General features: G+C 30.3%; 1 protein-coding gene across 1 annotated transcript; it reads right to left on the bottom strand.

The window, feature by feature from the left end:
* Window positions 619-8,931, bottom strand: LOC18611994 (DNA (cytosine-5)-methyltransferase 1). The gene is made up of 12 exons (XM_018113912.1): window positions 8,599-8,931; window positions 5,573-7,085; window positions 3,808-5,314; window positions 3,515-3,679; window positions 3,072-3,273; window positions 2,857-2,968; window positions 2,624-2,771; window positions 2,349-2,546; window positions 1,953-2,231; window positions 1,699-1,860; window positions 1,382-1,600; window positions 619-992 (listed from the first exon to the last, which is right to left on the bottom strand). The coding sequence occupies exons 1-12, from the start codon at window positions 8,636-8,638 to the stop codon at window positions 855-857; spliced, it is 4,683 nt and encodes a 1,560-aa protein (XP_017969401.1). The 5' UTR covers window positions 8,639-8,931; the 3' UTR covers window positions 619-854.

The raw sequence follows: 15,582 nt of genomic DNA, 5'->3' as shown, positions 1-15,582 counted from the left end.
GACATTCAGTGCAAGCTTCTTTAATAAATAACAAATTATTGACCTTCTTTAATCATAATCTGTATCAAGGTTTGAAGTGAAGTTGAGTTAATTTTCCGTACAATCAAATATTACCATTACCTTTCACCTAACAAGAAGTTAAACAAACCTAAATCATATTTTGTACAATTTTACAAAACTAAACTTAATAATAATTTTATAATAAATAAACATTGACTTGCATAAAATTTTTAATAATGGATCAAGATTGAATATCATTTTCTATTTCCTTTAAAATTTTGTCAAAATCATATTCTCTTTCCTTTTTTGTTTAATACCTACAATGCTTAATGTTACAAAACTTTTCTTAATATTATAAAAATCATTGAACCTAAATATGTTTTTCTAAATCTTTAACAAATCAAACATGACATTTAATTGGAGATAGAGAATATATAATTAAACAAAGAAAAATAAAGATAGAATATGAGTATATGGAAAGAGATTGATTTCCATATCATTGTCATATCTCATCCTACAACATACTTATGGACAGACCATGCATTTTCATAGCCTCCAAAGAATGCCCATTGTAATGTTGCCAAGATAAGAAAGAAATGGAAATAACGATTGCTAATGTAAAAAGCAATTGATCTACCAGCGTTTCTTCTTTCTACCGCTTGTAGAATGTAAATCAATTTCCATGATATCTTTAGATTATTAAACTTGCATCACCATGTAGAAAAGTTCCAACCAGAACATTATATTTGTAGAAATGTAAATCAATTTATCTACAAATGCCCAATATTTCTATAGATCCAATTGCTCTGTCGTCTGAATGGTCAATTCTGGAAGCCATAAACTAAACCCTACAACTAGATAGGCTTTTTGCTGTCCAATGCTTCCTTGAGTTTTCTCCCCAATGCAAATGCCAAAGGAGGAGGAACAGCATTTCCTATCTGCCGGTGCTTGTGTTGAATGTTACCAGCAAACTGGTAGCCATCTGGGAAACCCTGTATTGGCAGATGAGAATTCATTAGAATTAAATCCAGATCTCTCCTCTCAGCAGCATTATACCAATGTTTCCACTTCATTATAGCTTGTTAAGTTATTGAGATGCCTGATAATGTTGTCAACTGAATTGTGGGTTTCATTTCGGTAAAAAGAAAAACTACTACGATGGATTATGTAGCATATTTTTTATGTTAACTCCTATTCCACATGCACTTAACAAATTAGGCTTTCACAAATATAGAAATATAAAACATCAACCTATCTTGCGGGCTAAACTGTATGGTCATTCACTCTTTATGGCATGCACACTCTTTAAGAAAAAAAACTTTGAACTACAACCTTTCGCAAACTACAGTGGCAATGATTGTCAATAAGTTGAATGACTTACTTGAGAACGGGCACATTCACGGACTGTGAGAATCCTGTCCTGCTCAGGATGAAAGCACATTCCAACCTTTCCCATCGGTTGAGGGTCTGTGATGGAAGTTGGGAAGTTCCCTTCCCAATCCAACCTTCCAAACAGCCCTTTCCACTGATTGTGTCTTTTGGCCGTATTCGGCAGGCACCAGGGTATTAAATCTACCACTTGTCCAGTTGAGAGTTTTACCTGCAATCGTAAGGAAACAAATATACCAGCAGTTCAAGAATTTCATTCTGGTAACATTTCAAAAGAACAGATACAAAGAACACCAGCTCTTGTTGTACCTTCTCATCTGGAAGGTCATGCCAATCTGCACCTGGTCGCTTTGGAATCTTTTGACACCGAATCAGATTAAGTTCATTCATTTCCTTTGATATATGATCAGTGAGGACAGCCATGTTCCCTCGAATTTTCTTTTGAAACCATGAGATGGGTTCATTTTGATACTGCAGAAATAAAATGTGGCAAATTAAATATGCACAAATACAACCTTTAAAGCATGGAGAAATTTTAGAGATATAATTTTCAATCTAGCTACCTCCAAATTTGTCTTTGAGGCCCCATTTCCTACAGCTGGCAGATCACCGATTGTATCTCTCACAGTAATTGCACGGAAAGGGGCTCCACTTGCAGTACTTCTCACAGCTGCATACTGCAAATTATTTGATAATGTGATTTTCAACTCAGGCACAGCAAAGACATGCATTGGCTCTGGCCATTCCGGCAGAGTCTCTTCAGGGGAGGCTGCCCATATAAATGCTCGTTTTCTTGATTGGGAAACTCCATAGGCTCCAGCTTCCAAAATACCAAACCTCACCTAAATAGGCAAAACCAGAACATCAAAATACACAAGTGCACATATACTTATATATGTATCCTTATAACACAGATACATTCATGACAAACATTACTGATAGCTGCAATGAATATCTACCTGATAACCCATGTCAAGAAGTGAAGCCAGAGTTAAACGAAACGTCTGTCCTTTATTGAAAGACACAAAGTTCCTCACATTCTCTAGGAGGAAATACCTTGGCCGAAAGTAATCAGCGAATGACAAGAATGCTAAAATCATCTCACATTGTACTTTACTCCATGTACTTTGATTAAACCTATTCATTCCAGAGAAACCCTGCAAAAGTAAGACAGCTTTTCTCTTAGTGAATCATTAACAAAGGAGAAGAAAAGGAAAGATAGAATCTCTATTACCTGGCATGGAGGACCTCCATTGATGAAATCTACTTGCCCCGGCAAAGGCAAATTATTAATCTCTTTCTCATCTAGTGATCCAGCTAACTCAGCTGCCTCAGAAGTGGAGATACAGTCATCTGCATCCCCACACTTCTCCATAATAGCCCTGCATCATAACTAGTTTATGAGTTATTAGCACTATAAAAAGGAAGTGTAAGAGGAAGAGAGGAGAGCCAACTTGTCATATTCACCTAAGAATCACATTACAGTTATTAATAAACACCAAAGACCCAGGATGATTGAGTTTAAATGCATCTCCAGCAGGCTCTTCATATTCGATTGCCCATTTAGTTAATGATGCACCTACATCAGTAAAAACAAAAAACGGTTGAACATATAGTGCTTTAGAAATGAATATGGCCAAACACATTAAGGTTGATGAAATGAGCACAAGGTAGACAGATACCAGATTGATGCAACCCCTCTGACAGGCCACCACAACCTGCAAATATGTCTAATGTAGCCAAGCGATTCTCCTGAGCTGCTTCTCCTTGTTTCTTAACTTCAGACTCATTCTCCCCCTCTTTACTCTTTCCCTTTTTCTTTTGATATGCAATGTCATTATCCACAATGCCAGTGGAGTACCTTAGTTTGATCTGAGTGGGTAACTGCTCACAGAGAANATATGTTCATTTCTAAACTAACAAAAAGAAAAAAAACATAAATCAAGAAATATAAGAGAGAGACAGAGGGGGTGGGGGGGGGGGGGGGGGGGTTTGGAGTTTAGTGAAATAAATTTATCCTCCGATTGTATAACTCTTTTTCACATGCAATCAATGTTTTCCATGAAAATAATTGCAGAAGTTACATTCTTAAAGTATACAACAGAAGGAAGAAAAAGCCACTTACCTGCTTGAGGGAACCTTTGGAAGGATCATATATGCGATCACAAAAAAAGATATCATGAAAGATTGCTGGAGCACTAGCTTCAGGAAGGTCATTCCTCTTTCTGACTTCACATTTCCCTTCTATTGCCTCAACAGACAACATATGTGTTTCTTCACTATAATAGACCTGAAAATGATGGCCATATTAATTTATGAAATATCCATGGGAAAAAGAAAATTTTGAATGTGTAAACAGAAAGTGTGGTAATATGAAGTTCAAACTAAAAGTCATCACATTTTAAGGTTAGCTTCTACCTCTCGAATATCAGAAGAGTAAGCTTTCTCAGCTGAAATGTCCTCTGGCCTGAAAAATCTCCTGACTTTAATCTGGGTGGACTCCTTTCCAGCTTTTTCCAGTTCTTTTAGTACAATGATCTCCAGCACTTGGCACACAACATAAGGCTTCAAGCCTATATTCCTCCCACCCTTAAAGTTTTCATTCTCAGCCCTTTCTAGTGCAAATTGATGGGGGCTTACATAGACATAATCATGGACAGAGTACTCAATTCCCCTGTACACAAAGCCTGTCTTTAATGAATTCACTTTAAACATTTCTTTGTCCTTTCCAGCATCCTTAACTTTGCAAGAGTAACAGAAACCAGAACCCAAACCCAAACTATCAAAGGGAAGCCTAAAGAAAGCTCCCCTATCAGGGCAATACAAGCTTTTGCAATAATACTCCATTGGCAATCCTTTTCTCTTCCGCTCTTCTGCTTTTGTTTTATCAGATTTGGCCATGTTGGCATTATCTTTCCGGTGCTGATATCCCCAAGGAACTAACCAAATATCCACAGCAACAGTCTGTTTCACATCCTCCAATTCAAAATCCCCACAATCATTTGTTAGAAACACCTCTCTCTCATTAGCAGCATTACCCAGTACAGTTTCAGATCCTCTCTGCATCATCCGTCCATGAAACATTTTGCTTCCCTCCGATGATTCAAACATGTATTCCACAAAATAGATAGCGGGAAGTTCATATGAATCAACTTCAACAAGAACAGCACTTCCAACAACAATTACCTCTCCATAAATAATGGCTTGCTTATAAAGAGGCTCATCAGAGCTCGTTTTGCTTACAGGCTCTCCATCCCATCTTATTTCCTCCTTGGTGGAACATCGTCTGGATCGCCTTGATACTGAAGGAGACTTCTGTGTCTCCTTTAATATTGATTTATCTTCTTCAGCATCGTCATCTTCATTTTCCTCCTGTTCCTCATTTTCATCTTCCTCTTCTTTCTCCACAGAACCAGTTTCCTCCTTTGACTCTTCTGGCAAGTAATTTGAATAGTACTCCCCCCAAATTCTGTTGATTAGCCTTGTTGTGGTTGCCTGCATAACCTTTCTCTTAGATGCTACAGGTACCATGGCTGCTCGCGGATTCAAATTTGGTTCACTATTGTGCACAACTTTCTTCTTCTTCACTAACCATTTTGTATGGTGTCTCTCCTCCATTTTTGTAGTAAGCCCAGCCACAAATGCACACTTCTTAATATTCTCATCAGGAAACACTGCAAAGAGTTGTAGAATTATCTGTCCATGAACAACAATGTACCTCTCAACAGCTGCTGGATCAGAAGATAAGAAAGCACAATTATCCTTCTTGAACTCAGACACTCTTCTGATGACATCATTGAAAGAGAGGCGAGATATTCGGCTTTGCTCCTTTAACAATGTAATAATGCTTATTGCGAGTCTTGCAGTTTTGAGTACCGGTTCATACCAAGGAAGATATTGCTTTGATGGTTTGCCAAGTCTATACCTGGAAAATGGAAAGAAAATAAGAGCTCACCATGATTAGAAACTAATTTAATGAAAAGCAGATTGTTTTCCATATTAATAGACAATTTCAAGTAAATATGCTTTATTTCTCACTTCACTGCTCATAATTCCAGTTCTTTAACTAAGTTATACATAATACTTTACAGTGATTTTCCTTGGCGCATTTGACATCTAACATTGGATAGGAAAAGGTTATAGCAGCTGGTGAACCCTAATGTAAAAACATGAGAGACAATACCAGGCCATATCTGTCCTCACTGATATGAAAATCATTGAGGATCCAAATTCAATCATCCATTCCTTTATTGCACTCAAATAAATCGGAATCCCATCAACATTCAGTGCAGTTGAAGAACCTGAAGTAGAATGACTAGGATCATTATCAAGACAGAATCCACTTCCATCATCAGCAGTCATAACCCCAGACCCAAAGATGGTAACATCAATGTCAGCACATGGTTTCATTGGAAGAAGCTCCAGTGAAATCAACCTTGAGTCTGAATTGTAAAATGACCAGTTGTGGAGCATGCTTCTTGGGAGATCCTCAGGATCACAAACATCAAAGTCATTGTCAAAAACTACAAGCTCGTCGGTTTCTTCATTGGAAGTCTTGTAGTATGCCGGGAGAGGATAATCATTAGCGATCTCATCTTCATTGATTTTGATGTAAAATTTGTTTGACATGGAGGCTGAACCTTGATTTTTCTTCTGTTTCATGGATTTCCAGTATTCTTCCTCTTGCAACACTCTTGCGAACTTTGCATCCTCATCTTCCTCAGCAGCAAAAGCAGATGAATTTGACTGATCCAGTTTGCTGTCTCCCTCTCCAAATATTTTACCAATAGTCAGAGTTCCACCCAAAAATGCTGCTCTTTCGTGCCCTATATTTTCACGCTTTTGACTCTCATCTCTAAGGGCAGCAAGAACAGGCAAACCTGCAAATACCTGGTCGTTCTTCTTTGATGTCTCATCTAAACCTATCAGTTGGTTATAAATAAATTCTCCCTGGGAAATGACAAAATCCTTAATTGATGCCCCACCTGAGAAGCACTTGCTACCAGTCATCGATCGAACAACCCCAGCAAGCAACTCGTCAAGACTTAAGTCAGGATTCCCACCAGAAGACTTTGAAAGTTTTTTATAAACCTCTACGCAAGCACGAGCTTTTTCAAAGAAATGCTCGTAAAATTTCTTATAGCTGCTTGCAGGCTTACAACAGCTGTAATCAGCAACATCAGTTGAAAGCCATATCACTGGACAACCATCTTCATAACCAGATATGGCCCAAGACTCAACACGTCCAAATCCTTCACATCTAAAACTCTTCTCCTTTTCCTTGACCTTGTCCGAGCTTTCTTCAAGGGGTAATATCAAACCAGTTATGAACATGTCATGGACTTCCAACATCTCAAGTGGATGTGGAAGACCTGATGAATCATGCAATACAAAGTCATTGAGCCTCCTATTAGGCCGACCATCATCTTTTTCAGAAGTCAGCCCTACAGCTACAATTTCATCGTCTGCTAACATATCCTTTTTTGTTTCAATAATTGAGGATTTTTCAGATATGCGTACAGACTTCTCCTTAAAATCTGTACAGGCTGCAGCTCGCTTTGGCCTTTTTAAAGAACCAGCTGGCTCGCTATTTTCCTGAGGAACATTACGCCTTTTACCTTTTTGATCAGCTTCTATCTCTTTCTTGGTAGGAGGGATCGCAGATCTCTGTTTACCTTTCCTATTCTTCTTCATACCTAATGCACAAAGGCAAAAATCTTGTTAACTTGAGTTTAATAGATATCAAGGCAATTCCTAAGCAGCTTAAATAACCAACACAAACAAAAATATAGACAGATGAGCATAGTATGAACACAACAAAGCCTCTTGGTACATCCTTGTTATGCAATAACACCCCACCACCATCATTGCCACCTTTGTTATGAATAATTATGAATAAAAATAAAAACAAATAAACATAAGAACATATGCAAGCACAATCCAGCAATCTCAAATGGCAAAGCAAACAAGAGAGCATCTAGTATATCAAACATAAGAATTAAGTAATCCATATTTTGTAAACATATGCATTTAACTTGTTTCCTAACAAGAAAAACGACTCATGCACGTAGTCTAACAATCTTTTTTTTTTTTAATTGGGAGAAGGGGGATTCGAACCCTGCTCTCTAGACAGGAGGATAATGCACCAACCAATGAGCCAAATGCTCAAATGCATGCATGTAGTCTAACAATCTTCATTGCTAAGATATCAAGGATCAAAGGTTAACATCAAGGGAGGACGAATGTTAGCAAGTGGAAAACATTCCTATTGAATGTCACTTGAATATTTTGTGTAAACAAACACGGAAATACAAATGAAAATTAAAATTTATAATTGCTGAATGAATTTTAAGTTTATGAAACCAAAGGTTTAAGATGTAAACAAAACAAACAAAAAAAGACCCTAAAAATCAAATCTGCCAAAAAAAAAAGGATAAACAACTTCCATTGATTATTGTTGTTGCTATTTGGCTCTTTACCTTGTGGTTTCAGAAGCAAGAAGCAAAAGCAAATGACAGAACAAGTCACAAAAGCAAAAACCAAGCGAAACCTTATATGATTTTCCTAGAGCTCTCTGAAAAAATAAAATTTAAGACTATTGACACGACTTTTATACCCACGTCAAGTTTATTAGGTTGTAAGAAATAATATTAATCACTTACTTAAACCTCAAGAAAAAAAACACTCCTATACATCAAAAGGAAAAACAAATGCATGAAGGTTCAAGTACAAGGGAGTTAAGGCATGCACAAACAAGAGAATCATTGAAGAATAGCAAATTAAAAAGAACCCATATTCTACAAGGCGTTGCATTCAACAACAAAAATATCGAGAATCACAGTCAAGCTCTAACCTTTGCGTTTGCAATGGAAATTACAAAATAAAATGGATTTCTTTAGAAAATGAAATGAAAACAATCTATCATCATCTGGTCGGCTTAACCTATATAGATTGGATGACCTATTTCAAGCCGTAAATGCACAATTTTATTCTCCCTTTTACAGGAAAAAATTACTTAATATAATAAAATTCATAAATATTTATATGGGGCCCAGCTACCTTCCTTTTTTTCTTTTCTTGCCAAAAATCACATTAAGGATAGGTCTACCAGCACCAAATCAAAACTTAACATTCGGAAATTAATATATAAAAATAATAATAATTCAATTTGAAAAGGAAAAATAAGGAAAGAATTTAAAAAAAAAAAACCTGAAGAAGAATTAGAATCCAAAAGAGCCACAGATCCCATAATATGGTGAGAATCTGATTGAGGGATCTTCCAATCTTAGCTCTCTCTCTCTCTCTCTCTCTCTGCTTCACCTTGTTGTTTGGTTTCATTCACTGACGACAATTTTTAGCTTAAGGCAAAGAGCGAAAGAGAAAGAACATTAATGTAAATAAAAGAAAGGAAACCGGATGGGCGGGAACACCCACTTTAGAAAAATGTTGGCGCCATTTCTCCAAAAATAAAAATCTCACCATTGTTAATTTTAATTCACCAGACGCCAGTGACTCAAACATCAATAAAGTTTTTCCCCTTCTTCCCCGAACGCGAAATGAGCGGCAATGCCTACTTACAACAGCCACGTCAACCCCTTTGGACCAAATAAAAATGCCACGTCAATTCATTTCTCAAAAAAGCCACGTCATTCTTTTTGTTTTGTAACTTTTTTAATTTCATTTTTTTATTTATTTTCAAGAATACTTAATTTTTACCTTTCAAAAAAAATAAACCTATTTTAAGTAACTTGAAAATTTTCGTATTTATTTAATATCCTAATCATTGAGAAAATAACTTTAAATATTTTTATTCTTTGACTGTATTTTTCTAAGATATTAACCAACTTACTTTCTATAAAAAAGTAATTTAATAGATCTAATCCGTACTTTAATTGTTATTTTTAGTGATAAATTGTAAATAAATTTTAAGTATCAAAAATATAATTGTAAACCATAATTCAAGAGCATTACATAACTATAGGATTTTTATTAAAAAACTAACGAATTACCTGTGCAATGTTGTGAGGTTAAATTTCATCAAATAAATTTAGAATATTATTGTTGTAATTAATTTTTAAAAAATTTACTTTTTTGCATGCATTAATATGCTATTTTTTTTTAAGTATAAATTGAGAAAATTTTATATAAATTATTTTAAATTACAAATAATTAAGATATTTCCGTACTTTAACCCTACTTAGAATATTTATTAAGTTTCCTTTTCCAAAGTAATATGAAATATTTTCGTACTTTAATCTAATTTTTTGTACTAAAAAAGTTACCTAATTAATATTTTAAATACAAAAAAAAACTTGAAATATCTTAATTCTTTAAATTTTAACCAAATGTTTTTTAAGTAACTTCGTACTTAAGATATTAATCAACTTACTTTTTATAAAATAACTTAATAAATTCATAATTTAGTAAACTACAAGACCTACTCAATACTTTAACTCAGGGTCAGTCATTGGGTAAAGCCACCTAACCAAAAGCTTTAGGTCTTAAATTTAGATAGACTCTATATTTTTATAATAATATAATTAATTATATTAAAAATATATAAAAATTAAGATAATTAATAAATTATTTACCTATGCTTTTGTATCTAATAAATATTTAGTTTTTCTCACTTCTACATTCTTATTAATTCTGAACTAATTATTTCATTTTTATTAAAAATATGTAAAAATAAAAAATAATTAATTAAATGACATATTTTCGTACTTCTCCAATTATGTACTTAATAAACTCAATTTTTTATCGCTTTCCAATTCTTACAATACTATTAATTATCAACTATTTTTTCTATTTTCAATCAATTAACAATAATATGTATTTAATGATTTTCAATAATTATTTTTTTCTCACATATTTCTTTTATTTTCAATCAACTAACGGTAAGATGTATTTAATGATTTTCAACAACTATTTTATTTCCTATATATAAAACTAATTATCTTTTCTTTCAATTTATAATATTCACGGTTGAATTCATCTTCCCTCATTAACTATTTTTTGCTTTCAACTTTAATTTTCCTTCAAAAAATATGCATGAAGTTTGTTATACTATTATATTTATAAAATCGTTAGCTTCATTTACTATTTATAATAAACATTCAACAATTAGATACTATTATTTTAATTTTAATAGATTTTTTTATTTTAATTTAGAGTTTATATTATATTATTATATTGTATCTATTTTATATGATAGTTAATTTATTTGAATTAAAAATTTTGATTGTTGATTTTATATTGATCATTTAAAAAATATAAAATAATTATAGTAGCTAAATATTTTTTATACTTCTTAATAAATATTTGAATATGTCAAATCAAAAATATAAATTTGATTATTTAAAGCTTAAAAAAATTTCTTAATTTCAATAAAGGATTCATTTGAATATTTTACTTTAAGATTTTGACGTTATTGAGTCACCCCTACTTTAACCATTATTTTTATTGATAAATCATAAATAAATTATAAATATCAAAAATATAATTGTAAAATATAAGTCAAGAGTCTTATAGTAACCATATGATTTTTATTCAGAAACGAACGAATGACCTATGCATCTTTGCGGGGTTAAATTTCATCAAATAAATTTAAAGATTATTTGTATACTTTAATTTTTTAATAGATCTATTTTTTTCTTATGCACTAATATATGTTCATTTTTTATTTTTAAAAATATAAATTGAAATTTTTTATATTTGATTATTTTGATACGAAGCATTTTAAATTATAAATAATTTAAGATGTCTTCGTATTTTAACCTTACTTAAGATATTTTTTAAGTTATTATTTCAAAATAACTTGAAATATTTCTATACTTTAACTGAACTTTTTTTTACGAAAAAAATAACTTGATTAATATCTTAAATACAAAAAAAAGGTAACTTGAAATATCTTCATTCTTTAATGGTACTTAAGATATTAACCATATTCTTTTTTTTTAGTAACTTGAGATATTTTCATATTTTAACCGTAGTTAAGATATTAATCTACTTACTTTTTCTCAAAATAACTTATAAATCCATAATTTGGTAAATTAAAAGACATAATCTGTATTTTAACCGTTATTTTATTAATAAATCATAAATAAATTATAAAAGTATAATTCTAACCTATAATTTAAGAGCCTTACAGTAACTATAGGATTTTTATTTTTAGAAACTAGTTGATTATTCAAGTGAAGTCGTGGAACTAAGTTTCATCATATAGATTTAAAATATTATTGCTGTAATTTATTTTATTAAAATAGATATATTTTTTGTATGCACTGATATATGTTCATTTTTAATATATAAATTGAATTTTTATATTTGATGATTTTTGTACAAATTATTTTAGATTAGAAAATTTTCAAAGAAAATATTTAAGAAAAAATAAATAAGGAAAAGAAAAATAAAGAAAAATATATAATGATAAAAAAAGTTTCATACTTTTATTATTTTATTCTCCTTTTCTTCCTCCTTTTTCCCTTTCTTTCTTTTACCAAAAATCTAAAACATTTTAGTCAAATTAAAAATTCAAATATCTAGATCAAATATGTGTGCTTGTAAACATGTTTTTAAACATAAATTTAAATCATAATTTTTTTGAAAGTATTTCTTTGAAAATATTTAAAGAAAACAAAAGAAACTAATAAAGAAAAATGTCGAAAACATTTCTAAAAAAAATTCATATAAAGCTCTAAATATATGTTCATTTTTATTTTGAAAGATGCAAATTTGTTCATCAAACTTTATCATTAGCTACTTTTTAAAAGTTTTTCTAAATTATATTTTTTTTAATTATCTAAAAGAACGGAAACATAAAAAGTGAAAATGAAGCATGACAAAACAAATATGAATAATAGAAGAAATTCAAATTTTCATTTTACTTCTTTCTCTCTTTTAATAACTATATTATTCTTCCTTGTTCCTCTTTCTTTTTGTTTTTTCCAATTGAATTTGAATTTTTTTTTTATTTTTTTAAATAATTCATTGTTTAAATGTATATGTTTAATAATGTTCTTTCTAGGGTCATTATATTATTTTTATTTGAAGATATTTAAAAAATAAAAAATAAAGGAGAATAAGAAATTTGGGAAAGGTCCAAAATTCAAAAGAGGGAAAATGTAGAAGAAACTGCAAGTGTGATGTAATGGATTTCATCTTAATAAGAGATTTGATGAGTTAGATGTTATTCTATTAAGACACTAGAAATGTACCCGTGTGTTGCACACAGATACAAAACTACATGTTGTGATAGTTCGAACTTGTTATAATCTAATATAGATTTTGTACACATTCAAATATATGATAAAGTAGTTGATGTATGATTTTTATCAAACATATCAAATATTATACTTTAAAGCATAGCACTACAATTTTTTTTTTTAAATCACATAGCACTACATATTAAGGATAACAAATATAATTATTTGAATTGTATCACAATTAATGAAAGATATCAAGCATTATATTTGGTATCATAACACCCTATATTAAGGATATCATCTATTATGCTTAAAATTGTAACACTATACATGAAGAATATTTAATAAATATCATGACATATCAAGGATATCAAGAGTTATAATTGGCACTGTAGCACCTCAAATCAATTATATTAAGCATTATGTTTGAAAATATAGCAATACAAATCATGGATATAATTAAGTAATATCAAGGATATCATCTATTATATTTAGAACTGTAGTACCCCAGATCAAGGATATCAAGCATTATGCTCAGTACGATAAGACACTGGATAAAAAAATCAAGTATTAGACTTGGAAGCTTAACACTACAGATCAAGGATATCAAGTATAATTATTTTTATTTGAACTGTATCATAATAGATCAAAGATATCAAGCATTATGCTTGGTATCGTAACACCCTATATCAATGATATCATCTATTATGTTTGGAATTATAACACTACAGATCAAGGATATTTAATAGAAAAATCTTGTAAATAATGACAATAACAGTAAGAAAGAATAATTTTAAATTTAAAAAATTATAAATAATAATGGTAACAATAAATCAAAGATGATTATCTTAAATTATTGATAATTTTTTTAAAAAAATTCTTAGTGTTTCAATTTTATTAACAAATTTTTATATTTATTTTTTAATTTTTATTATTTTGGGATGATTATAATATTTGTTATTTTTTAATTATCTCTTCATTTCTTAGGCTTTGGGCGTACAGGATATAATTAAGCAATATTAATTATATCATTTATTATACTTCAGATAAAGGATATCAACCATTATGCTTTGTATCATAAGACCCCAAATTAAGAATATTAGACATTATGCTTGGAATCACAGTATTACAAATCAATGATATAATTAAGTAGTATAAAAAATATAATCTATTATGCTTGGAATTGTAATACCCATATCAAGGATATCAAGCATTATGCTTGACGCCACAAGACCCAAATCAATAATATCATGCATCAAGCTTGGAAGTGCTTGATATCAAACATTATGCTTTGTACCTAACACCTTATATCAAATATATCATTTATTATGCTTGGAATTGTAGCACTATAGATTAAGGATATTTAGTAGAAAAATATTGTAAATAATGATAATAATAGTAAGAAAGAATAATTATAATTTTTAAAAAGTTATAAATAATAATAGGAATTGAAAATCAAAGATAATTATTTTAAAGTATGGATAATTTGTTAAAAAAATTTATGGGTGTTTTAATTTTATTAATAAAACTTCATATTATATTTTATATTTTATTTATTTTATTATTTTGATATGATTATAATGTTTGTTGTTATTTTGTTTCATATTTTAATTGTCTTTTCATTTCTTGAGCTTTTTATACTTGGTATTATAACACTGTATATCAAAGATATCATATAGTATATTTAGAAATGTAGTATTACATATAAAGGATATTTAGTGGATATTAAGTAGATATCACAACATAGCAAGGATATAATCTATCATGCTTGGTACCATAGGACCTAAGATGAAGGACGTGGGACATTATGCTTGGAATTATAATATTACAAATCAAATATATAATTAAACAGTGGATATTAAGTAGATATCACGACAAATCAAGGATATCAAGCATTATAATTGAAATTGTAGCACCTCAGATAAAAGATATCAAGCATAATGATTTGAACTGTATTAACATAGATCAAGGATATTAAGCATTATGCTTGATACTATAACACTTTATATCAAATATATCATCTGTTTCTGTTTGGAATTGTAATACTACAGATTAAGTATATTTAGTATACAAATTTTGTAAATAATGATAATAATAATAAGAAAGAATAAATTTAAATTAAAAAAATTATAAATAATAATGTTAATAATAAATCAAAAATAATTATTTTAAAGTATTTATAATTTAAAAAAAAATTGGTGTTTCAATTTTATTAACTAATTTTCATATTATATTTGATTTTTGATTTTTATATTTTTTATTAGTTTTGGATGATTATAATGTTTGAAGACAAATTTTCATATTACCATAGAAGCACGGATTGATCAGCAGCAACAACACACAAAAATGGAAAAAAATAATGCAAGCTGGAAGAAAGGAGAGAAAGATGTAAAAGGCCAAAAGAGGTTAAAGGAAAAATGTAATATCAAAACACGAACGCAATGATGACAATGGCAAAGAAGACTCTATACCTCAAGTCAAATAAACAAAAGCCAAAAGCCATTTCAAAACACAAATTAGGTCAGCCGTACGGGGAGCTGTGAGCTTATGACAAGCTATTCTTTGAGGTCAGTCAAATTTATCTATGACTTGTCATTGACACCATTGAATTTCTTCTTGTATTTTTTTAATCACTTTTTTTTTATTTCAATTATTATTTTTATTTTAAATTTTGACCAAATGAATTCTATTAGTCATTTTGGAAATACCAAAGACCCGCAACAATTGTCTTTTCATTATTTTCACAACTTGTCATGTGGCTGCTTAATAAAACCACTACGTAATCAAATGTGGATCCAGCTTTAATTTTTTTTTTTTATATATGTTATAGATGTGATTTAAATTAGAAATATAAACAGTAACAAATAGTATCAAAATCTATCTAAATTTTTCACTGTAATACCTTTCATAAGAGATACTAGAATTAAAGTAGGTCAATACTAAGATAGGTCTCTCTTCTTTATAGTTAAAAAGTTAATACAATGTAGAT

This window comes from Theobroma cacao, chromosome 1, assembly GCF_000208745.1.
Source record: "Theobroma cacao cultivar B97-61/B2 chromosome 1, Criollo_cocoa_genome_V2, whole genome shotgun sequence".
Lineage (NCBI taxonomy): Eukaryota > Viridiplantae > Streptophyta > Magnoliopsida > Malvales > Malvaceae > Theobroma > Theobroma cacao.
Note: the sequence above shows the minus strand (reverse complement) of the source record. Positions and strands in the feature narration are given on the sequence as shown.